At 40.5% G+C, this 27305-nt stretch overlaps 1 protein-coding gene across 3 annotated transcripts in view; it reads left to right on the top strand.

Moving 5' to 3' along the window:
* Window positions 1–27305, top strand: part of pkn1a (protein kinase N1a) — a 63462-nt gene that overhangs the window by 15431 nt on the left and 20726 nt on the right. Inside the window, exons 1-2 of one of the 3 annotated variants that reach the window (XM_079681575.1) lie at window positions 24473–24576; window positions 25338–25532. In XM_079681575.1, the coding sequence (XP_079537701.1) occupies window positions 24535–24576; window positions 25338–25532 (237 nt within the window). In that variant the 5' untranslated portion in view covers window positions 24473–24534. Of the gene's footprint in view, window positions 1–24472; window positions 24577–25337; window positions 25533–27305 lie in introns of those variants that run through there. The other 2 variants (XM_079681573.1, XM_079681574.1) reach the window with 2 other exon arrangements.

The raw sequence follows: 27305 nt of genomic DNA, 5'->3' as shown, positions 1-27305 counted from the left end.
GCGAGTAAAACTCTAACACAGAAAAAACCTGTCTATGCTGCCCAGAACGTCTCGTTGGACTTTTCTCATTTTCCATTTCTGATTTTCCATTGTTTGCTTCCTGGGTACAGTGAGGTGTGAACACCCAAATCAACAACAAATGACCGGATTGGCCCAAATGGACCAATCCGCGGTGCACCTCACACACCAGGATCCCATGGCTAATTAACAGGGAGTCCCTGAACGTTGGTAATAGACGAGTTGGGATCGCGGAGAATTGCTCTCCGCAGACCCATTCTCACAGTGTTCTAAACCTTTTTATTACTCAATATCAAGCCACACTTATTGTTTTTACATCGGCTGTGAGTGTTTGTGTGCAGGGCCGTATCCAGGATTTCCTAAATACTGAGGTCCAAACATGCTAGGGGGTTCGGGGGTATACCCCCCGAGATTTGGGGGATTTTCATGATCTAGTTAGGTGCTTTTTAAGTCCTGTGGGGGGTCACACATTGGATAATATATTGATTTCAAACCATGTCAGTGGGCTGCAGCATAAATTATTTTTGAAAGTGTAATGCATAAGAATCAGTTGATTGTTACTATTAATGATCTGGACATGCAGAAGAGGCTAAAATGATCACAAAACATTGTCAACATTCATTTTCCATGTCTCTCTCCTTTCCATAACCTGCACCCTCTCTTCCATCTTCATTACTCTCTCTGTCCTTTACTCTTTCTCTTTGTTCAATCTCTCCCTCATTGTTCACTTTTTGCTCCTCCTCACTTGTCGCTCCTGCCAGTGAATTAAAAGCAATTCAGCAATTTAGTTCATTTCACTTGTTTGTATTATTTTTTAATTTAAATCTGTTTTGTTTGATTCTCAAAAGAAAAGAAAAATCAAAAATGTAAGCATTTTACATGTGTTTTATACAATTGTATGTTATTATGACATCATAACTGCAATAGATGTATGTTGTTTTAAAAGTATGCCTATTGTCTATATTGTAAATGAAGACTTGTTATGGATAGATAGATGGATAGATAGATAGATAGATGGATAGATAGATGGATGGGGTTATTAAGCCTACATTCTTTTGTGTGACTGTACCTCCAGTTCCTCCCTGACTTCCATCACTTTCTCTCTTTTTCTCTCTGCCTGTCCTGTCTCTTCCTTACCAAAGCTGAGCTTCGACTGACGTAGTCTTTTCATTACATCTGAGTCAGTGTAAAAAGAAAACAATACAATGTTATATCTTCAATGTTTTACTCAAATTGAAATGAAAGAATAGCATTACAACGTTTGTTAAAAGGTAATCCTTTGATACGATGGCCTCGTAAGAACTCAGATGCTCAATTCCGTTGCTTGGTAATATTCTTTATTGTAAAGAAACCAAAGGTATCAATAATGACTACTAGGCTCTACTAGGATTCTCCATAGAATCCCTAGGTTCCACTAGGTAATGTAACATGGATCTCTGGCAAACAGGCATGGAGATAACGACATCACAAGACGAACCAACACCAGACAAAGGGAGAGAAGAACTAAATATACACATTAGGTAATGGGGCACAGGTGGACACAATCAGGGGTGGGAACAACAATCAGTCTAGCAGGTGCCACACGGACAGGAAGTGCCGACACCTGGAGAGAGAGAGAGTAGAGTAATTAACATCAAAAGAGAGATAGAAAAAACACTAAAAACACAACAGCTAACAGGATACTCGCGCTAAAACCTTACATCCTTCTGACATTGGATGAATGTAATTAACTTTAGCTCTCTAGCTAGTTTATTCACGCAATTTAAACCAAAGTTTAGTCTATAGCTGCAATATAAGTTAGTGTGCATGTTGTCGGACGTCCACTGACTAACGTAGAGTGTTCACACAGGATCTGCAGGTCATATGATGTCCTGTGAGGAACAGAAACACAAGCAGCCCGCTGGACTCAGATCTCTAGATACCTCATCACTCCTCCGCTGCTTCGATACAAGTCCGGGCTGCGGTGGTTTGTTGATACATGTCGTCTTCTTCGGTTTGCTTTAATCAAGGCTACGTAGTTATGCAGCGCCCCCATCGTCAGTAAATGGAAGTACTACAAAGAACCCCGTTTAGTGCAATTATTTCACAAGTTTTGTTATGTACACAGCTCGGAAATTACCGAAGTCCAGACCTCGGTGACCTCAATATTTGACCCCTGTTTGTGTGTGCTCAGTAGGGTTGCAAAGGGGCGGAACATTTCCGGTAAATTTCCGGAACGTTTCCATGGGAAGTTAAGCTGGGGAATTTTGGAAATATTCAATGCAAAATTAAACAAAAAACATGAAATTTCAACAGATTTGTTCTTAATTTTCTTTCTTTTTTTAAGTAGAACAGAACAAGTTTTAATTATTTGTTTAATTGAAGAACGAAAACAGGAATGTTGAGTTAAATATTACTCATCTCTCCCCACTCATTAAAAAATGAACAAAAATGCACCCCCCATCCAAAAAGTCCCATTCAAAATGTTAAATGAAAAGAGCCCTTCTCCCTCCAAAAAGTCAAATTTAAACATGCAAATCTTCCTTCAAGCAATCCTCTGCATTTTCGGTAAACCCTTTCAGTCAATGGGATCTTCCTGGGCCTCATCAACATCCAACAACATGTCCACTTCCTCAACATCCAACTCTGAGGCTTCCTCTTCAGTGTCACTGTCCAGCCTTGTTGAGGATGGCTCTGTGTCAGGCTCAGAGAGCCTTAGGTTTGCCCGAATGCCAACCAGTTTTTCCACTCTCACATTTGTGAGCCTGTTGCGAACCTTTGTGTGGTCTCAATAGCCATGCAGTAAGCAGTGTGCTATGGCATGGATATTCAAGTGTACTTCAATGGCATCTGTTTGTTTTAGTCAAGATTATGCTAAAAATATACTTTCCCCAACTATATTTAAGTTCCCTATGAAGAGCCAACCTTCAATTTTGAAAATTACCAGTTTACTCCCGTTAATTCCCATGGAAAGTTTCCATCTTTGAAAATTCCCGGAATTTTGCAACCCTAGTGCTCAGGATGAGTTTCACTTGTTCTCGCTGTATCGCCGACCCGGAAATCTGTCCGCTCCTCGCAGCAATGAGGCTCGTAACGTCCCGACCAATCAGAGCACACTGAGCTCCAACAGGCCGTTTAGGACAGAGAGTCAATACCTGGTGAATACACATACTATACAGAGATGCTGTATGAGAAACCAATGTGATTTTAGAAAATTGCACAATTAAATCTATTCTAGTATACCTCAACAATGGAAATATGATCAGTAGAAATGGCCATGACATGGGACCTTTAATATAGTGATTGTCTTTTATGGTTTTTATTTGCAGTACTACTCAACCAACACAGGAGGTTATTCAATCAAACCTGCCAAACAAAGGACGAACGTTTGCTGTAAAAATAATTCACCTTGGCAGATCATTTTTTCAAATATTAAGAAATAATACATTTTAAACGCAACCCTTATGGTAAAACAGGTATTAGGGTTATATATTGATACATGATATATTACACATTTCTGCTGTCTGGTACCTCTGACTGAATTTACAATTCACAATTTCTACATATATTTCAGAAGTGCTGTAGAAAAACCTTGAGTTGCCAGAAGGTGTGGAAGAGAAAAGACTCAGAACCTGTAATCAGAATTTTGGAGTAAAGTTTTTTAGCGAGGATAAAACTCCTTGATTGTTGAAGTCCTATTCATGATTAGCAATATATAAACGTTCAATATTAACTTCTTTTTTAACTTAAACTGTATTTGTGGACTTTTGCAAGTTGAGGTGGTTCTGCAAAAATACATTTATTCATGCTGCCTTCCACACTACATGTTTGCAGATGAAACAAAGTGCCATGTCATGGTTTCCTCCGTCTGGCTTGCAGTGTTAATAAATTAACAACATAAAGCCTTAGCAAGAACAAACACACTTTGTTAGTACTATCCTCTGTTTAAGTTTTGCCTCGAGTTCACCAACACTTTCGGACTGTCAATTTCTCTCCAGCCACAGCTCCCATGGCCCGGATCACTTGAGTTATTCAACACTCAAGTCAGGATGACACCCGGCGTTGCCTTCGTTCGGCTCCTGCTGATTTGAATGTCGGCAAGCCTGAACGCAGAGACACAAATGTTTAACAGAGGAAAAGGAGGGGACAGGTGTTTCCTGGTGAATTACCTAGAGGCGGTGCTGTCATAGAAACAGCTGGCAACAGGATGAGGTCATTGTTTTTTTGCCACACACACCTGGCTATTCCCAGCTGTAGGGTTGTCTTATTTAGGAATTTGCAATTAAGAGTCCATTTTGTGTTCATGCCCATTATGTTTATGAGACAGTGTTCTCTTCCTAACACCATTTAATTTCACAATTTTTTTTGGGAAGCTTTAATGACAGTGGACTCTCTGAGGACAATTAACTAAGTGTAGCTCTAAAATTATATTGGGCTATGTAATTAGAGATTGGATTGAAATGCTTTCTCCCCTCCCACTTGATTAAACGGTTGCTTACATTAAGCTGTATTTACTCAGTCAGGTCCATTATCCCTAAATACTTGATATAACCGGATTCAAATCCAAACAAACCTTCCAATTTAGCTAAATGGCTTTTACTCTACTTCTATATCTCCTTGTATCTGTTTTATCTACAGTGACGTGTTGCTTTCCTCCACATGTTGGTGGTCCACTCTTGCCTTCTGTAAAATATGCCTTCATTTATAATCTGAACCTTTCACTTATTGTTTATCTCTGTTTTGCCCCCTTAAACACGGTAATGTTGACAGACTGAACAGATTAAACAAAAATGATATAACCTGCCCAGTATCTTTTTGCCACCTACCTAGATGTAATACCTTATAACTTCCTTCTTTATCTAACAATTATTCCACTGAAAACTAACATTTCAATTTTGATTTATGATGCAATGCAAAGGCGTTAAACAACTTGTAATCCTGAGTCAGTAATATCCCTCCAGCTGCGACCACATAATCACTGTTGGTTGGCTGAACTTGTTTCTGCAGGTCCTTTAAACACACACACAGCTACAGCCACAGACCTGCTGCACGGGTCTCTGCTGCTGCCACACCTGAACCTAACCGTCATAACCGTTAAATCTGTGTCACACAGGGCAGTGTAAGGGCAGTGACGCCCTGGGGTGCTCCCGAGGCACACTAATGTTCACCTCCACGTGCTGCCTCTCTCTTTCAGTTTCACAGTGTAATGTAATGGTGCTCTCGGTACATTATTTTGACATACTCGTAGCCAGTTTCTGTATCCCCACCCCACGTTTTAACACACATGTTTATACATGTTTTTTTTTCTAAAACAATGTGGCAAACACACACATTGTATCTTTTTAAGGTATATCTTTCTTGCAGTCAACTGTTAGTCATATTTCAGCTGTACCCACCATCTCGGACAATTTGTGTTTTTAAATAAATAAAGCTCAGTTTTTTTTGCCATGCTTAAAATGAAAAAATAGAAGTCTATCTTTGGTAAAAATCCTGAGAGTGTAACACAGTGTCACCTTGATGTTCAGAAAGTATCCCGCTTGCATTGAGTAAGTAAAATATTAATCGAAATGAACCTGTTAACGAAAGAGGATTTGGAAATCGTGAGCATGTTAGCATCAATTTATCATTTAGCTCCTGTAGCTACTGTGTTAAAACACCCTAAACAAGGATAAGAAATGACACATGCTGCATGTGACACTGCACAAAAGACGTATTTCAATCCATTAGGGGGGTAACGGTACACGTACCCGTACCGAATAATTTAGGTACGGGCCCTTCGGTTCGGTACACGTGTGTACCGAAATGTAACGAACAAATATAACGTAAAAAATTGAGAACGTGAACAACTTTTTGGAAGTAATCTCAGGTGCTGCGTCGCAGCATTCAGAGTAATTTGCCCACATTGGGTTCAATGCGTCATAGAGCGACCAAGTCATTTCATTGGACGAGAGGCATACTATGAGAGCTGGTCACAGGGATGCGTTCAAATTTAGTCAGTAATTTGAGGAACTGTCGAAATGGCGAACGCAGATAAAGTTGAGCTCGAAAATCCTCCGGCATCATTGAAGTCTCCGGTTTGGGAACATCTTGGTTTCGCAGTTACGTACAAGGATGACGGACAAAGACAGGTGGACCGAACCAAAGCTGTTTGTCGGCATTGTTCAACTAAAATTGGTTACGCGGCTGGCAATACATCAAACTTGCACACTCATTTGAAAAGGCATCACCCAAACGTGTATATCACCGGTACCAAAAGAAAAAAGACTGAAGTGCAAACCCAACTCCCACTAGCATTTAAGCCTCCACCACTCGCAAAAAGTTCAGACCGGGCCAAAGCTATTACAAACGCCAAATATATGTTTGCCATGTTAGCAAAGCGCTACCTGGCTGTATCTGCTACCTCTGTCCCTAGCGAGAGGGTGTTCTCCACAGCAGGAGACATTGTTAGTGCCAGAAAATCTGCCCTTTCGGCAAGCAATGTGGACAAGTTCATTTTTCTTTTTTAAAAAACATGAAAATACAATGACAAGCAAGTCATAATGTAATTTCATTTCATTTAATTTCAAACCTTTATTTAGACAGATTGGTCCCTTGAGATCATCGATCTCATTTACAAGGGAGACCTGCATCATTTAGTTCCACATGAAACATAAAAACAACAAACAAACAAACAGAGGATATCATATTTACATATTCAACATTTACAAATACCCAGAGTGTCAGAAAGCATTTCATTTAGATGTGCCTTAAATACATTCAGAGAAATAAAAATGCTCAATTTCAATTTTGCCTGTAGACTGTTCTAAGCAAGTGGAGCTGCACACATAAAAGCTGTCTTACCTAAGACAGTCCTTACTCTTGGCACATCTAACAAGACTATATCCTGCAATCTCAGACAATAGCTGCTTGCAACTTTCTGCTTTATCAATGAACAGATATAATACGGGAGTTTGGCTGTACATTTCCTGATAGTAACAACAATAAAAATACCAAGCACCTTTTCTTCTTAATCAACACACATACATTGTCAGCTGTTCTAGAGTCACCAGCAAACTTCGCGAAAGTGAGATTAGAGTTCAAAAAACAATTCTGAAGGACCATTGTGGCAGGCATGTGAGAAAGACAGACATTTGACGAAATGAATGTCCGCGACAGTGCAACTAGCAATTGTTTGTGCAACCCATCCGAACCTGTACAGGGGATGTCCACTGCGGGCGGCAGAACAGACCCGAATCCAGCAGAATCTTCAGGATGACTAGCGAACTTCTGCTTGTCCAGCACAGTCAAAAAAGGCACAGCAGAAACACGACATTTGCCATTTTCCCAGTCCAGCTCAACAGCATCCACGATGTTCCCGAAGCAAAACCACGTCAGGACAGCAGCAAGGAAATAGGCAAGCAGCAGTGTGGCAACACTCCGGTTTCTCCGCGGTATCTCCAGACCAGGCCTCCCCCGCACAGTATCACCCAACAGGTGGGAGTAGGCCTCTAACAGCAGGTGGATAGCGGCCTTCAGCCGTGGGAACCACCACCAGCAGAAGCAGAAATGGGTGGACGGCAGGCCCTCAAACCGCGGCAGATCCTCCACAGATCAATGGTCCATTCTTCCAACTGCCGGCTCTGGCGTTTGATGACGGCATTGAACACTTGAGTCAAACTGGCTGCTTAGGTACTAGCACAGTAATGTTCAAATACAGATTATTTCGGTTCATCGAAATGCTGCACCTTAATGTTTATTTTATTATATTTTGTATTTATTTGAGTGAATACATTATTCACAGTTTAATAATAATTAAAAAAAATATATATATATTTTATGTTTTGTGATAATTTTTTCTGCTGTACCGAAAACGTACTGAACCGAACCGTGACCTAAAAACCGAGGTACGTACCGAACCAAAAATGTTTGTGAACCGTTACACCCCTACAATCCACAGAAACTGCTTCAAGCTGTTAGAAGCAACATATCCTCTAAAGATACAGATCATCTGATGTATATCTTAAGCTTGCGGGCAGTTGCAAAGTGGTGCATGAAACTATGTTTAAACTGTAGACTAGGATTCAAATTTTGTTTCAACTTTGGTTCCAAAGAGCAAGTGTATGGAGCTATTTCAGGGTCATAAGTTTTGATCATTCAAAAAAATACAATTTTATTTGAAAGTTCAAGGTTTTTATCCTGAACTTTGAAAAATACAATGATTTATTCAAACCAAAAATAAGTATTTGAAATCATTTTTCAGGTTGAAAGTTATTTTGATTCAGTTCAGCAATTTTTTTGAATAAAATATTTATTTTCATATTTCACTTTTATACATATTTTCATATTTGAATCCTTATTTTTTTCAGTTGCAGATTTTACATTTTCAGATTAAAAATAATTATTTTTTCAGTTTCAAATCTTGTTTTTTCAGGTTTCACATTGCTTTTTACCTTCAGATAGTTTTTCACTTTCAGATCTTTTTTTTCTCGCTTTCAGATCTTTTCTGTCGCTTTCAAACTTTTGACCCTGATGTTGCTTGGGGGGCGGGGCTTACCAAAGGGTAGTTTGGCATCCTCCTGAGTGACAGGCCTCCCTCTGTCATGTTGCCTTCATGGATGTTAGGTAGCGCGAGAAATATAACTCAACACTTTCTATACTCAATACTCCCGTGGTAAACAAAACTGATACCAGCGTCAAAGTTCCGTTAAGCGAGCTGTTGAGCATCGTAGTTGGCAACAATCAAGGTATAAGAGCAATAAACTGCTAGAATGTGAAATTACGTATCCGCAACGAGCCAGCAGGTTGTTCTGGTGGACCTGACGCCATCCCCCGCTGTCTCACGGAGAGATATCGCAGGTCCTTCCTTCCTGCAGTGGTCAGACTATACAACCAGCACAGCCCCTAGTAGACCCCGCACAAAGCAACACATACTCAGTGTTTCCCCTATATACAAATAGCGGCGGCACTCCTTTATAATTATTAGGATAAATAAAAACAGGTTTGAAATCATTCCAATGTATACTATAGGACAGTAAACCAAAAATATAGTTTAAAGTTCGAGAGATACAAAAATATGCATAAATAAATAAATGTTAACCGGTAAAATAAGATATAAATGAACAACAAAAATTAAATAAGTTACATTTATTTGTTATTGGCTACGGTAGGTTATTGGTTATGTTCACATACTTATTGATTATTAAAATGTAAACCGATCTTTTTCAGATGGGTGTTTAGAGTTGTACCCCCTAGATCAGGTCTCTAGTAATTGTGTGCTCAAAGTGCACCATATTGAAGCATACCCCCGGACCCCCCTAGAGGAGGTGATGTCCACCCCCCAATTAAAACATGTTCATACAATACTGAATACATTTGAAGCCATTTTGGCGTCCATTACCTATGTCAATAAGTTTCTGTTTTTGTAGTGTATTTGTCTTTTGTAGAGATTTTTCATTTATTCTTTATATATAAAATCTCGCCTAAAATCTCGCCTAGGGCAGCAAATTGGCTATAACCGGCCCTGGTACTAGGCCTCAAGAGCCTTTCTTGTGCTGGCAGACACATAGAAACAAATTGGCGGGGCGCACTTAACACACTAAAAAATTGCACGGGCTCCGCACTCACATTATGCTGGGCCCACGTGCCTTAGCACCGCTGCTATGACTCCATCCTAGGGAAAACACTGCATACTATAACACCTCTTGTTGATAAATACCAACTATGTGCGATATTTGCAATATGTGCAATATATATATGTCGTTAAAAACTGCAATATATACCTGGCTGCTAAATCCGCAGAACTGTGACAGTGTATTATGTAAAATGTGTAACTTTAAAATAAATTATTATTTCGATCTTTAATACTTTTTATATGCATGCTCTGTTTAGGTAACATTAAGCTGTATTTGGCTCTTGTCTGCTGTAACAATGTAAATGTATCCCCTGTGGGACTAATAAAGGTATTCTGATTCTGATCGCAAAAACCAAGCCAATACTATGCTGCGTTCATGGAGCTCATTTCATTTCAGTTCCACATGAAACATAAAACAATAAAGGACATCATACATTATATTTACAGGATATATTTACATAGCTATAGACATTTACAAGTGCCTATAGTATCAACGAGCATTTTATTTAGCCTAGCTTTAAAAGCATGCTATGTGGAAGTGGGCAAGGGCAACGCTTGATTGCGGATACGTAATTTCACATTGTAGCACAGTTTATTGCTCAGGATGCCAAACTACTTTGGTAAGCCCCGCCCCCCAAGCTACATCAGGGCCAAAAGTTTGAAAGCGGAACAAAAAGATCTGAAAGCGGAAAAAAAACATCTGAAGGTGAAAAGCAATGTGAAACCGGAAAAAACAAGATTTGAAACTGAAAAAATTATTGTTTTGAATCTGAAAATGTAAAATCTGCAACTGAAAAAAATAAGGATTCAAATATGAAAATATGTATAAAAGTGAAATATGAAAATACATATTTTATTCAAAGAATTGCTGAACTGAATCAAAAATAATATTCAACCTGAAAAATGATTTCAAATACTTATTTTTGGTTTGAATAAATCATTGTATTTTTCAAAGTTCAGGATAAAAACTTGAACTTTCAAATAAATTGTATTTATTTGAACGATCAAAACTTATGACCCTGATATATAACTCCATACAAGCGCACTTACTCCGCTTCACAGCCGCTCCATCTCGACTCACTCAATGGCAGTTCATCATGCTTAGGTAAAAAACTCTTTATTCGTGCATTAGTGACTTTTACAGCTGGGAGGACATAATGATTTAAATAAGAGATTTCATCGTATTTGTACTGGGTAGTTAATGTACCTTAAAAATGTGATGTATACGAAAACATGTTTATTGTATGATGTATCTGGACGTTCTATTTCCACACTTTGACCACTAAGAAAATTGTCTTCAAAGCCTGGAGCTCATCCTGGGGGCTCGATATGACCACCAGACAGCTTAAAGTGTTAATCTCTTTAACTGAACCTAAGACACGGGTGTCTACTTCCCCATACCATTATGTTTGATTCATTTCAAATGCTTACTTTACTTTTAAGACAAATTGCCACACACAGTACCAAGATCCTTAACATGCACACCATCATATAAGTCATGGCAGTTGTCATTATAATTTACTAAAGTTTATGATTTGAAAAAAAGTTTTGTTTTTAATTCATATTACCCTATTAGATTCAAACACTCTTCCATGTGTATATATCACATATACTGTAAACTGTGCAATGGCCACAGCGATTCAAAGCTCCACGTCCAGCTAAATAACCAATACAATGACCTCTTGTATACTGTTGTAGTGAAGTGTGAACCTGTGGCTTCCCTTCTTTGTCTTCTCTGAGGGCTTCCTGCCCCCCCCCCCCCCCCCTCGATCCTGCTTGCTTTTGTCTGCCAGTGTCTGGAAGCACATGTCAGGAGTTTGTTTCTAAAAACTCAACATAGCGATAACATAATGTGTAAGATGCGTGTAAGAAAGATGATTCAACTTTCAATAATGGTCAAAAGCAATTTGATTTAGCTTTTGGGAAGTTGATTTAATGTGCTGTGTAGTGATGTGTAAGTAAGGTTACGGCAGTAGTGCCAAATGTGCTTTCTATGAACTCTCCTCCACCCTGAACACAAGTTCCCTCTCTCATCGCCCCCTCATGTGTCAGATGTCTGTGTGTTTGGCAGCGGATCTGGCCTCCCAGCACGCTCTCACATGCTCTTTTATCCATCAGCCGCCTCTGGCAGTGAGGGTCGACCACCTCCCTTTCTCCTCCACCTGCTTCTTTATCCCTCTTTGGCTGACCGTCCCTCTCGTTCCCTCTCTTCTCCTCCCTCCCCTCTCTTTTTCAGGCGTACGGCCTTTGTCTGTCTCGTGGGGAGGATTGGTGTCTGTCTCTCTTCTCCTCTTCCCTGCAGTCTCATCCCTCCCTCTGCTTGAGGAGAAAGAAATGAAAAGGAGGAGTTTGAGCAAGGGGACTGGGATGAAACCAAGTGGGAAAAATTTCCCTCCCAAAGGCAGTTTTAGTATCATCAGAGGGTGCACTATGTAGGGAGAGTGAGTTTTGTATAAAGTGATAATTTTACAGTCAAATCTTCCTGACCTAAATTAACATGATATGCAATATTATCTTGACAGGTTTTCAATGGTAACATTCATTTAAAAACAGTATATAATTACAGTACATCTGTGAATTGTAACAGTTACTTCTACAAAAGTTAGTGAAAAATCAATCAATTCCTGTCTTACTTCCAATATGACGATACCAACCTTTGGCTGGTTCCAAGCTTTTCTTGTGAGGGTTTGCCCTTTACTCTCTTCTATCAAAGTCAATGTAATATTATTTTGTTATGAAACGATGTTTGGAAAAAATAATCTTATGACATTCCCTTAGGGCAGTGGTTCCCAACCTGGGGGGGGAGCGCCGTGCCTTTTTACATATAATTGTAAAGCAATACATGATTGTCACTAAAAGCCTTGTCTCTACATTACAATAAAATATAAAAAATAATTGATTAATTAATTTGAATACAAATTCAAGTTAGCTATTAAAGGCATAAAAAGACAGAAATGTATAATTTTTTCTTTAATAGAATGTTTCTTCTGCCCGTAAAGTGTCCAAATCGGGCTTTTCTGGATAAGCACATTTTTAAAGGATAGCCATTGTCCATGCCGGTTTCAGTTGGATTATTTATCACAGTTGCTCCGATCAGATCGCTCTCCTCCATTTTGTAGATTATTTACGACTTTTGAATCCACATCGGCAAAATCCGGCTTACTTTGAGCATGTGTTTTAAACAGTTTAAGCCCTTTGTGAATTGTTTCCACTTCCGCGTCGTCGTTTCATTTCTTCATACAGCGGGAATCCAAATGAATTAATCCTGAGTCCAATAACCATCAAAGTCACTCCAATAGTGCTCCTTAATTACGCTTTCATCCTCCTTTAACAAAATACTTCACATTCATCCAGTTTGTGACAGTAGTTGTAGCATCTTCGAGACTTTTAAACCCCCCCCCCCCTTGTGTGTGTCTGGGGGGGGGGCGCAACTTCCAACAAGAGTCATTTGGGGGGGCTCGTGGGAAAAAAGGTTGGGAACCACTGCCTTATGGTATTCAAAGGTATTTGTGTCTATGTACAACCTCTCAGAGCGTTGCTTGTAAAACACATACTTTTGTTAAGTCATGAGGCTTCCACCTGACCACTCTCTTGTTTGAAATAGCTTTCGTCTCATCCATGTGGTATTTCACATAACACAAATCAGGGAAGGAGACATTCTTTAGGGAGTGCAGAGGAACATGCCGTGGCTGTTCAGCTCTCCACGGCTCTCCCCGCTCTTCGTATACCTTTCCCTTCATCCCTCCCTCTCTCCTTCCCGTCTTTGCTGCCAGGTTGGCTGTTGTCACCGCTCAGGCGTCTCAGGAATGCCTCCAGATGTTTTCTTTATATGACTCACACACACAGACACACACACACAAACACACTCAGTCTCTCAGACACATTTCCTTTCTTGTGCACAGAAACAGAGTGAAGCAGTTCTTGTTTGGCTTCATGTCAAAGTCTGTTTCTAACCTTAGCACTCCGACCCTTTCATAGTGAACACGTCCAGTATCAGCTCAGGTCTCCTATGTTTTTATGCTTCTGACAAGCAGGGACAAACCCAAACTGACCTCAGATCCGTGCTTCACTGACGATCAGCCATGCAGACCCATTTCTATCTCTTTACTTTAGAGTTAACACACTAAGAGGAGTAAACTCAAGTGCAGCTCTGCAGGACTGTCTTTGCATGAAGTTCATCTAGGCAGATATCCCAGGCCTGTCAGAACAATTACCCAGACATCCCTGCTCGCACATAAATAGTCTTAATAACACGCTTCAGACTTCTCACAGAAACAAGTAGAGCACCAGAAAGCTTGGTTACTTTATTTATCTAACTTTTATCTTTCTCATCCTGACATTTATCTTTTCTAATGTTGTCATTGAACTGACCTCAGTTTTTTAACCACTCAACCATAAACTAGTGATTATCACTTCTGTATGCTGCAATACTGCCTCAGCAAAGCACACCGGCAAATGTGGTGGTGGAAAGAGTTTGCTGTTTCACTTCCTGATCTAAAGATGTAAATAACTTCTGTTTTTACATTTTTAAAACGCATCGTCATTGTAGGTCTGTGTGTTGTTTTGTGATCCCAAAATCACAAACCTTTGTATTTATTTTAGACTTAGTTGTCAGTAACGTTACTGAATCGGCCATAACAGCAATACTTAACTTTTGTAAACGTGTGGTAGCTGTACAGCTAAAAGCCATTTAGATAATAAAACTTGTGCAAGGGCAGGTTTCATGTACTTGCGAATTACTTTGCGGCAACATTACCAAATGAATGTTATGTATGTGTTACTTTCAGGAGTAGAGTTGTAAGTATTTCCTCCTTGCTGTTCCCAGTGTTCATCTTTAAAGAAAAAACACACACTGATGCAATTTGCATAATTAATTGTATTGTAGTGTTTGTCGACATCTATAAACTCCCATTTCTAGTGTTTGTTATAGATCAGACATTTAAATTACTATTTTTTGCTTCATTGAGCAACTTTCAAAGGAAAGAACAGGGCCCCTCCTCCATCGCTGTATGCATTGTATACAGTTTTTACCTCTTAATACATATATGCTCCAGTAACACAGCGCAGTGCAAGCATGTGACCTTTTATTTTTTTATTTTTTTACAATCTTCTGATATATATCTTCAGAGGGGTTTGTGCTTCATCTATAGCTTGTAGCAGTTTCTGTGGTCAGAGAAATGTCTCTTGTACAGTGTCACATGAGATGAGGCATGTGACATGTCTTCTCCTTATTTAGTATCCACAATGTATGTATGATAGATGAGGCTTTGTTCATGGGAACAGCAGCAAACTGAGCATTAACACTAGACTCAATCTGATCGTTTAGTCGTCATCTTGTTTTCTTTCCACTTGGTATCCATGTTCAATTCTGCAGATGTGCGTGTCCTCATGCTCTCCTTCCTCCCCGTTCTTAATATACATAATGTACCAGTTTTCACCTTCACACTAAGTTAATATGAACTAAAGCTAGCACATTTTTCTGAAACCATGTAATATTTGACTGGAACTTCCGTGTGCTTTTCTTTTATCTTTGCTCTTCTGGTGCTCAGAAAGGTATTTGTTAAGAACCAGCGCTATGAGAAAAAGGGAGTTACTGAAGAACCACATCCTCCTTTTTTAAAAATAGATCTTCAAAAATGTAGCCATTTTGTACAGCCAAATATTCCCCTTGAGGCCGGTGTGTTTACATTCCCACCTGTAATCATTTCTATGATTGAACTATTACTGTAAAGGTTACAGGTGCGGCCTCTCTTAGCACAGCATGTGCTACCAGCCGCAGGATGAATGACAGCCGTAGGGACATCGCCACAGAATTGTCGGGGCAGGGAGTGGACAATGATTGATCAGTGTCTGGACCGCTCACTGGGCACGGCTTAAGAACATTTTGATTGACAGATGGCCTGCAGAGCTGAGGGTCCACCCCCCTGCTGATGAGGAAGATGAATGCCTCTGTGTGTTTGTTCTCTGGAGAATAGCAGAGGAGCTGTTTGTTCCTTTCCTCGGCTTCCTTTTCTTTCTCTATTCCAGGAAAGGTTTAGTAGCCACTTCACCCTGCAGAGCTGTTTACATTCCCACCGGAGGATGTTTGTCCTTTAAACATCTACCTCTGTCCACTGAGGCCTCGTTATGATTGATTCATCCCCTGCTCTTACTCTCACAACATATTATTTTTGGTCACAGACCCTACGGTAGGGCTGCTCAATTAATCGTATTTTAATCACGATTACGGCTTGCAACGATTACGAAAACAACGTAATCTAAATAAAACGATTTTCTTTTTATTATTATTACTTTTCCCCCCCTTTTTTTTTTTTTTTTATTCAGTTGAATTATACTTAAAGTTCAGGGTAATCAACTGTTAAAAACATACAGTTAAAACATTTTTCTCCAATAAATGGATGTTTTTAAAGTCAATGTATAATCGCATTTAATAATCGCAATTACAATAATTGACCCAAATAATCGAGATTATGATTTTTGCCACAATCAAGCAGCCCTACCCTATGGTGAATGATGTTGCATGTAGTGTTCGGCATGAAGATATTTGATTGTTCCAGACAACCTCTATAGTATCATTAAACCACTTTTTAACAACTGCCTTTTTTTTTTACAAAGGATCATCTTTTTGCAGGCTGATAGCCAACGTGAAAATAAATGTAATCGATTTTAATTCTACAGAAAAAATACAAAACGGCGTTTGATACCAAGTGATGGTACAGTATGTAGGCTTATGCCCCATTTTACACAGGATCCATGATCTCCCTGTCGGGTGTTCTTCTCTCATTAATGGCCACCATATCCTTAAGTACAGCATCAAGCCTACTGTCGAAGACAAAATGAAGTCTGATACTGATTGGAGACTATTTCTAACATACTTCGGGGGTTGTTCTCATCTGGTGTCTACCTGGCCTAAGATCATCGATATCATCTGATGGTCATTTAATGCTAAAGGGAAACTTGTGTGCTTTAGAACAAAACATTTTTTTATGGTTCACTTTGTAGGAGTGACACACAGGCAGCAGATTCCCCACTGTTTTAATGTATTTTTACCAGACTAGTTGTACTAAAGCTGAGAAATCAAATTCATATTTCTTCTAGAATGTTTTGCACCTGATGCTGCTGTAACAAATGACTGTAGTGACATTGTTTGTGTGTGTTGCGTAGGGTTGCAAAATTCCGGGAGTTTTCAAAGATGGAAACTTTCCATGGGAATTTATGGGAATTTTCAAAATTGAAGGTTGGCTCTTCATAGGGAACTTAAATATAGTTGGGGAAAGTATATTTTAGCATAATCTTGACTAAAACAAACAGATGCCATTCAAGTACACTTGAATATCCATGCCATAGCACACTGCTTACGGCATGGCTATTGAGACAACACAAAGGTTCGCAACAGACTCACAAATGTGAGAGTGGAAAAACTGGTTGGGATTCGGGCAAACCTAAGGCTCTCTGAGCCTGACACAGAGCCATCCTCAGCAAGGCTGGACAGTGACACTGAAGAGGAAGACTCAGAGTGTGATGTTGATGAGGCCCAGGGAGAGCCCATTGACTGAAAGGCTTTAGCCAAAACGCAGAGGATTGCTTGAAGGAAGGGTTCTTTTCATTTAACATTTTGAATGGGACTTTGTGGTTTTTTTTGGATGGGGGTGCATTTTTGTTCATTTTTGAATGAGTGGGGTTGGTTGGGGCCGATGAGTAATATTTAACTCAGCATTCCTGTTTTTGTTCTTCAATGAAACAAATAATTGTTCAATAAAATAATTAAAACTTGTTCTGTTCTACTTAAAGAAAAATGTTTGCATCGAATATTTCCAAAATTCCCCATCTTAACTTGCCATGGAAACTTTCCGGAAATTTACCGGAAATGTTCCGCCCCTTTGCAACCCTAGTGTTGCGGCGTGTGAGCAATAATCCAGGTGAGCCTCAGGCACTCCGCCCGAGGTTTGCATTACAAACCGACAGCTTCCTGGTGTGCGGTTCAACACATGTCAGAGGAGGGAGAAGCAGGATTCTGGAACAAAGCTATTTTCTCCCCCCAGGCCAGAGGGAAGGATGCACATAAACACAGAACCTGTATGTGTTTTATTACAGGTCAATGCCACTGTCCTTTCGACCCTGAAACACCAAATTAAAAACAACCATGTTAGCACCTCTCAGCTTGTCCTTTGATACCTTCTTAGGTTGGTAATAGGTGTCTAGCGTGTTTGATACCAATCAATTGAAGCACATTCAATGAAACAACATGATTGGACACAGCCGGTGTGTCTGGCACTCAGCCCCCTTTTCATTTTATTTGTGCAGGCTGAATGAGTTTGGCAATCATCTCTGTCTTAAATGCAGCTCAAAGAATATGGTTTCCTCCACATCTGCCAAGCTGTCAAGCCCACAGGACCTGAATCGAAAAAGTGAAGTGGCCAATAGATGATGAAAACTATGGCTGCCAAGTTGAGCCATTCTCTTAAATTCTGAGATCCAGCTAACCTTACTTACTTACTATAGAGCTGGGGACTTTTATAATTTGATTGTGTTATTTACAAACAGCCACCTCTACACTAAGTGTTGACGTGTGTGGTTATTGAGGAAGTAGAAAGGGTGAACTGGAGGTGTATAATGTGACCAAAGGGGTTAAAGGTCAACTGCCTGTCCTCATTCTTATGAGTGTGTCCCTGTTAAATACATCCACAAACCAACAGCTGTCAATCAACAAAAGAGGGTTAAACCAACAGCAGTATTTGAACCCCCCCCATGAACTTTCATGAGCATCCTCCTGTATTTGTGTAATGGGTGCCCCAGACACAGCCAGCAAATCAGGCCTCTTAGAATTTTGACCATTTAATGCTTTACTGTGTCAAGTAGCTGTCGGTTTAAGTCCAAACAAGCACTTTGAACACATCATGTTGGTCTTTTGAAAGTTACAAAGTTGTGGTTACACGTTTTAGTTGCAGTACTATTGCTATTCTTTGCCCCATTTTATATCTCCTTCTTTCTTTTTTCCTCTGCTTGTTTGTCTGCTTCAACCCTGTGACCCACTCTGCTGTGCCTCACCCGTCTCTCTTCTCCCTCTCTTCCTGTCCCCTTGCTGCTCTCTCTTTGTTTGCCTCGCCTGTTTCTCTCTCTTCCAGCCCCTCACTTCTCTTCCTGTCTTTTTCATGAGCGTGACTGGACAAACTGGCTTTGCTCTTGCTTGTGTCTTTTTTCTACTCTTCATGACTGATGGTCCAGTTGCTGGAGATTGCCAATTTGTATATCACTGCAACTCTGCTGCTAGACACAGACACGAAATGTACCCTCAAAAATATTGTGTCCTTTAATTTAACAGTGATCAGTTTGGATACTTTTCATGCAATTTTACCAAAAGATTATTGGCTGGGTTTAACCATCCTATCCTTTTCAAATAAAAAGTAAATGTTTAGTTTGTTTTCCCTCCTCGTCCTTAACCACTCTGTTCCTGTCTTATTTTGCCCTGTTTCCTCTCTCTTTGCCATGCTGTCAGTCAATTTGACAACAATAGGAAATGGTATTTCCCTGCCGGTTTGTCTTTCAGCAGAATAATATAGCCCGTGTGGCAGAGGAAGACACCTAGAGGAAGTGGTGTGCAAGTTGCTTCAAACCCTTTGCAGACTCATGCCTCTGTCATACAGGACGTGCCAGTGTGTGTGTTTGAAAGAGAAGCCTGATAGCCATGCCGTTTTCACATGACATAAGTGTTTAACTCAGCACCATATGTCCTTTGTTGCCACAGACTAGTCAGCTGGGCTAAAAAAAACGTGTCCAAATCAACCATGTATTTGGTCCTCTAGCTCTTCCTACAGTATGTTTCTGACATGCATGACATAAAATGATAGGTTGAAGTAAAAGGGGAATTCCACAGAAAAGTTGGTAGTACTCCAGCCTTTGTGAAAAATAGTCTATAAAGGATTTTGTGGGAAGTCTGATGTATTGCCTCAACTGATGTCACTTGAGTTGGCCTCAGTTGGGGCAGAATGCTAAATGCTACGTTAAATCAATCTGGTCAACCTCTGTTGCAGAGATTAAGGAAATACATGATAACTAAAACGGTCTTTTCTTCCAAATACTCAGAAACTTCCTGTCTAGCACGTTTAAGGTTTCTTGTTTTTTGGTAAAAGTTGTGGTCAATTTATTTATGTATCCTATTTAAGATATCAAAATGCAAAATACACCCAACAACATTTATTAATTTCTCATTCAGCAAAATATAAATGACAGTATAACCATGATGCTAGGAGAAGATTTATAATGAAAGTGGTTATTTTGGAAGATCATCAAAGCAGCAGGAAGTCATTTGCCTTTCCTCAGCTGTACCTGGAAAAGAGTTACTAGGAATTCCCAAATATAGACTCATGATTTGTTGCTGTAAAAAACGTTGTTGTTCCTTCTTCTTCCTCTTTGATTGTCATCTGTGACTTTGAGCCCAGCTTGTTTATCCTTCCTCCTGTCATGGTAGAAAAGGGATCAAGTCGGTTGTAATGGCATTTTCACCTAGTGTCATATTCACCAGGGAATCTGGAGCGAATGTACTGGAGCTGTGAGAGTACACAGATCACACCCTTTATAATAACACAGAAATGGGCTGAGCTCTGTGTCCTCATTCCCCAAGAGACATGTCCTCATGTTTCATGAGAAAGTGGGAGTGTGTGTTCGTGTATTCATTTATGCTGCTGATTAATTCTAGATTAATAGTTTTGTCTATAAGATTTCAGAAATGTGTGAAAAACGTCTATCCCTTTCTCTCAAAGTGTGATGTCAGGTGATGTCTTTAAATGAGTTTGAGTCCAAAACTCAAAGATATTAGGTTGAAAGCTAGTGGGGGTAATGTATTTTCACCACTCTTCCACATATATGTTCATTGTTTTTGTTCATAATGATCATTTAAGGGGGAGTGGCTTTGGAAATAGACCTGAAGGACCAGTGTTACCAAGTTGGAAACGTTCTCACTACTTACCATACTTTTGGAGCTAGTGCTGCTCCACACTTCATTGGAAAAGAGTTGGCAACTTTGGGCCAGGTTTTTTGGTTGGTTATTTTTTAAATAGAGTTTGCATTAATTAAAAGTGAATACATCTCCTATTTTTATCCATGTCATGTATGCTTGCACAACAATGACCTTCCATGACCTACGATCTGTACCGAGTGGTCATTAGCACTCAGTGGGAGAACTCCAGGCTTTGTCTTCACACTGAAGGACATGCTAATACACGCAAACACAGAAAATTGCACGTATCCTATGTGCTTTCTTGTCCCTCTCTATTCAGCCCTAGGCTCATCTACGCTGCTCACAGTCTGATTGAATTATCCTCACTTGGTGCAGTGACTTATCTACTAAATTAGCCTCGTCATTACTTGCCCTGACGCTGCTGATGAATGTTTCTCCCAGGGCTACTTCACTAAATAGCTGAATGGGATGAGTCAGTCATGCCCGATAGCTGTTGCCATTTTTGTAGTGTTACACCGGGTCATCAACTGAAAGATGGAGTGGAGTGTTTTTATCGTGTCAGCTTTTCTCTGTGTAACTGCTGAGCTCACTTCATTGGATAGGTGTCAGTCTAAGTGAGGTGTCTCTTTATGACTGGTTTGTGACGCCTCATCTGGTGTTGCTGTTGTACGCTACGTACATATGTGTGTCAAAACACATGCTGTCAACATCTGCCGCTTTTACACGTCTTCCTCACATGTTGTGATGGAGGTGACAGGAGTCATGTTACAAATGACATCTTAAAGGGAGAGTGTGACTGGACAATTGGACCAGGCATGGTATTCTTTTCTAGTTTAATTGTTATACAACATGTGAAGATACTAATAGTAATATTATTAAACATATTTATTAAATCGCTTGAGACATAAAAACACAAACGGACTATATCAATATTGCAGCCAAAGCCTTAAAGAGAGACGGGGTTGATCATAGCTACTGATAATAACTGAACAAGTAGAATGTATCTTTCATTTATATCTAGAAAGGTTAAGGGCTTTTAATATATTGATGTAATAAGAGTGCAATCAATTACCCCCTTTCAAGAAAGAACACTAGCATTGTAGCTTAGTAGCCAAACGGGCCTTAAGCCAGTCTAATCTTTATAAAAGGTGTATTATTTGAATGTTTTTGTTGGCAATTGTGCCTTTTTATTAGAAAGATAAGGTTGATGAAAGGGGGGCCACATGCAACAAAAGGGCACAGGGTCAGATTTGAACCTAGACTGTAGTTAAGGACTTAAAAAAAGGCACACACACAGGTGGATGAGTGGGTGGAGGATGAGCTGAGCCCCGCTCTAAAATGTCAATAACTATGAATTACACTAAAACATAGCAGCACCGTTTTTTTCGGTTCCTTCGCCTCTTTAGGCAAGAGCAGTTACTCCCACTGTGACCAATGCTGTAAATGTAAGCAAACATTTCATCAGCTGTGGATCACATGTACACACACTTTACATAGGGAGGTGGAGGGGATGGGTGGAGAAAGAGAGGATCAAGTGTGTCTTGTCAAAGTCACGTCAGAATTAGCTCAAAATTGCAGACCTAATTAGTCCACTTTTGTGATCTCAAATGTCTCTATTATGTCAAGGAAACACAGAAAATGTTTCAATTAAACCAGACTATGTTTTAAAGCTCAAAGGCTTACATTATTCTTACTGTAAAGAATTGATTTGCTGTGTTGTATTTGTGTAAGTATTCCAGGGTTCTTACGTATATTAAAAACCTGGAAAAGTCATGGAAATTCAAAATGCTAATTCCAGGCCCTGGAAAACAATATTTTTCCCAAAGTTTTGGAAAAGTCATGGAAATGGAACTAAAGTTGCATCAAATATCATTTGAAATAGTAATACTATAATGATAATAAATACTGTATGGTATAGTAATGAAACGTAAAATGGCATTTAACGGTCGAGGTATTTTGCTGGTGAGAGATTTTAGTTGCTTTAGCGTGTAGAAGCTAGTAAGCCTACTATTTGATTTGTTTTAGATAGGCACAACATGTTTCATATGCAGACCTTATTTTCCTGTTCCATGTTAAAATAAACCATTTTCAGTGGTACGCTTAGAGACTAATTATTTTGGTCATGGAAAATTAGGTAAAGGTCATGGAGAAGTCATGGAAAAGTCATTGAAAATCATTTGTGAAAAAGTGTACGAACCCTGGTATTCTGTAACCAATTTTTTTGCCTGTTTTGAACAAGTGGGGAACTCCTTAATCTTCTCTCCCTGTTAGATTATTAACATACCTCAAAGCAGCCCCATTGGCCACTTGCAGTACTGCTGCCCAACAAGCACTTATCTATACAGTTGACAGTCATTATAAAAAAGGCATCTGTAGAAATGTTGACAGGACACTCAGAACTGCAGATAATCATTTTTTCCATTTCCAATCCATGGAGGTTAAATATCTGCAAACCTTTCCTAAAGCATTAGAGTGTGTGTGTGTGCATGATGTCATGTACTGTACCATGTGGAAGCAAACCAGGAAGTGGGAACATCTGTTGTGGCTTTTGAGCTGGGCGAGGGGTTTTCACTAAAGGACTGCGGTATGTAGTTCTTACCACACATCCATGTTTGGGCAGCTATCAGGCAAGCTGCCAGCTCACTGCTAATGTTGCTGCCCTATGACGCCATATCATGGCTGTGTTCACATGTAGCTGTAGCTCAGTGTTAGCTGTTAGCTCTCAACCTCTTCCTGCTTGCACTTTCTTCATCTCTGTAACCTGATTTTGTGGCACTGAAATATACAGGGTGGAGAACATTCCCAGTATTGTTAAAGATGGAAATGTAAAGCCCTCTTCCCACTGCGATGTGGGGCTGTCAAAGATGACAATTTACAAATGTATGAAGAAACGTTGTAAGACTTTAGTTCTCCTCAATTTAAAACAGTGTTTGATGGCACTGGTAGGCTGGTCCCCTGACAGATTGCTTGTATCAAAAGTCTGACTGTTGACTACATTTTTGGAACAAATTCTCAAAATGTTCAGGTTTGTTTGTAGATGGGTCAATTGTAATACAACATTAAATACATCTGGATACAAATGCTGGATTCTCAGTAGCATTGTTGGGATAAACCTAAAAAAGAACTCTGCAGTCCCATCCCTGTAGCTAATTTTCAGAAGTGTATTATTCAATTGTACAGTATGTTCCATCTTTATCCGAATACTCCACATCTCTACAAACCATCAGGCTTTCATTCTATTGACATGAACACAGATTGCAACCAATATTTAATCACACCCATCTGGCCCTGTGTGACATGCAGTCAACCTGTGAGATCACTCGTATTGTTCAGCGTTGAGGGGTCTTAAACTGTGCTAATTTTCTGATTTGGATAATGTTGTTGTAGGCTGTCTTTAGGGGGATTTCTCGGTTTGTAGATGTGGAGCCCTAAGGGAACAAGAGGTCAAGAAAAGCCTCCTAATCTTTACTCTCTGGCTTTGATCCAAAACTTAGAAAACGCATACTTCCCATGTTTCCGTCCTCAAGATCATATCACATCACGACCCAATGAGAGCACAACATTAATAAAAAGCTGTCACAAATTCACTTGGAGCCCGATTTGAGTAATTGATACGTATAAGCATTTGAGAAACATTGTACAAGCTTACTGCTACAGATCGAGGAATGCTTTCCAAAAACTCTGGGAGTGGAGGATGTGTCCTTGATGTATAGAGTTTCTGTCCCCCTTTTCTCTGGTTCTCACTCTCCTCTGACAGCAGCAAAATTGCAGAGGAAACAGGAAAGGCCTGAGCAGCTTGGTGTTGGGACGGATATCCTCTTTCGGGGGCGTTCCCCCTCCCTCACTTAACTCTCCCTCTCTTTATCTCTTTTTATCGTTTATTCTCCTATTCGCTCTCGGTGTGGCGTTAGCTGTTGGTCCGAGCTCAGGAGCGTACCAACGTTTTCTGGTCATAACATCTGAGTGGACTATGTGTTGGCATGGTGACGAGGAGGATGAGGACAGCTCGGAGGTTAAGTGTTGTTGGCTTGTTTGTTTGATTTGTGTGTTCCTGTAATATTGGCCCGAGTGGCTGTGATCTCTAGTGATTAACACTGTCGCTCCTGCTGAGTTCCTGATAGTGTGTCGGGCTACTTGAGTCTCCAGAGCTCTGCTAGGAGTCATTTTTGAAAAGAAGCAGGAAGTGAGTAGAAACTTAAGTAGGAGTGGAGCCCAATTATATTTGGTAGATTGTGTTTTTAATTTAGGTTAGTATGTTCCAGATTAAGATGTTCTTGATATTGATCTCGCATTAGAGTAGAACCGGTTCAGGATAAAAGGACAACCGACGCCACAGGTCATTGTACAGATTTGTAATTTGATTGATTGAGTTTTAGCCCATTTTTTCAGGCAGAGTATCTTGAAAATGGGATTTCTAATAGGGTTGTTTACCCTTAAGCTCTTCTTGTAAGTAGGTGTGCCATTAGACATTTGTGTTTCTATTGCTATAACACTGGTTGAACAGGATTTTGGAAATCCTTCACTGCCCCTCCTGCTTCCTTTTTACTAGCATTTTCATTTTCCGCAACTTTGCCCTTTTCCCCCAACCCCCACCACTATCATCTCGCTTTCTCTATCTCTTTCCTCCCATTACTCCTTATCCTGCTCGCCATCTCTGTCTACGACTCTCAACACCTCCTCTTACCAGGCTGACTATGTTACCACAATCTATTGTTTTGTTCATATAACCACATAGTCTAACTTCTTTATCATTTTCCTCCCCTCTCTGTCCAGAGTGACCCAGATGGGCTGTCTGTTCTGGAGCAGCTCGGTCTGGACCAGAACTCAGACTTCTCTGATTCCAGTGTGCAGCAGCTCCTGGACGAGCAGCGCGAAAGGATCCGCAGAGAGATCCGTAAAGAGCTGAAAATCAAGGAAGGAGCAGAGAACCTACGGAGGGCGACGACTGACAAGAGGAACGCACAGCAGGTTAGACACAGCTACTGTCGGACCCTCTCGAAGCCGGGGAGATGTTACGGCCCGTCCACACTACATGCTTCGACAGCTTCAAAAACGGTTTCCAACGCGTCTGCCCATTCACTTTGAATGGGGTGACGTCACGTTGCCTCGCTTTTCGCCGAACTGAATTGTGGGTAGCAGAGCGGAGCTTTCCTGGCGTTTCAGGCTGCAAAAGTTGAGCAATGTTCAACTTTTGAAGCTTCTGAAGCTTTCGGTGGAAGCGTCAGCAAATCAAATCATATGCCAGTACAAGCTCTAGCCAATCAAACCGCTGCTTGTGTGTCAGGGGCGGAAGATTCATGTGATTGGTTGTTGGTCGAGCTTCAGACACGCCCGCCGGCAAGCTTTTTTTGAAGCTGTAGTGTGGACGGGCCGTTAGAGTGCACACGTCTCCGGCTTTTTCTGCTTGTCATACCACTCAAACGTCCTCAGAAAACTGGTTTCTGACTGGTAATGAATGATTGGCAAAGCAAATAGAAAGATTTGCCAAAAGGAAACTTTACAAGAACAGTTAATATGACAAAACATAATTGACACAACGTCAGTAACAACAAAGAAATAAGTAATCTGATTATGGATGAACTTTGTTAAGTTGGAATTTGACATCAGTAGGACTGCAGGAAACCGGTTCAATGACTGGAGCAGTGTCTGGTGAGTCAGTCACACAGGAACTGGGTAGTTTTGCTGGTATGTTTGGTTGTTATGCTTGAGACAGTTAAGACCTGTCTGAAAGATCTGGCACTTTTTCTAACGCTTAATGTGATAAATATTTTTGATATTTTTGTATTCAGTAGTATGTTCACTGAGCTCATATTTCTATATTGAGAGGCAGGAATGCAGCACTAGCCCACATATACCTCATTCACACCAACGGTGTTTCAGGGCCGGTTCGAAGCTGGAGCTTGAAAAGCACCGGGTTTTCCTCTTCACACCGCAGCGGAGCAGCCTCTTAGCTCCGGAATCCGGTTAGTTTCAAGCACCAAAAAATTGTCCGGCCAGAGCAAAATCACCGCATACGTCACGCTTACGTCGAGGCGGGGGCTGGGGCAGGATCAACTCCTGAACAACAACAAAAAAGCCGGCGTTTTATCCAGTTTGTACACATCGATGGAGAAACTTAACAAGCAGCAGTGGTCCACTGAAGAGACCAGCTACCTACTGGGAATCTGGTCTTCCGAAGAGGCACAGAGGAAGCTGGAGCACAATCGGCCATTGTTGTTGTCGGTGTCAGCTGTGAGGGGTTTCCGCGCGGTTTGGCTTTATGAAGCAGGCACGCAAACGGTTACGTCATGATGCAAACAATGACGCAATGACGCAGCACCAGTCGGACTCTGGGCAGTGTGAAAAGAGCTAAACCGAAGAACCAGTTCTGAACCTAAAAAGCTCTAGCACGGAGCTTGAACCGGAGTTGCGTTGGTGTGAATGAGGTAACATACCCCTTTCACACCAACGCAGTTCCAGGGCCGGTTCGGAGCTGGAGCTTGAAAAGCACCGGTTTTTCCTGTTCACACCGCAGCGGAGCCGCCTCTAAGCTCCGGAATCCGGTTCGTTTCAAGCACCAAAAAGTTGTCGGTCTAGAAAGCAAAACACCGCATACGCCACACTTACGTGGGAGGCGAGATCAACCTCTAACAACAACAAAAAACCTAACCCTGTGTAATGTTGTTTTTATAGGCAATCATTTAAGCTTTGTTAGTTCCAGGTTTAATATGTGCAATAAGTTCATTTCAATACGTTTTGCAA

Source organism: Notothenia rossii (assembly GCF_949606895.1).
Source record: "Notothenia rossii genome assembly, chromosome: 1".
In the NCBI taxonomy this organism is placed as follows: Eukaryota; Metazoa; Chordata; class Actinopteri; order Perciformes; family Nototheniidae; genus Notothenia; species Notothenia rossii.
Note: the sequence above shows the minus strand (reverse complement) of the source record. Positions and strands in the feature narration are given on the sequence as shown.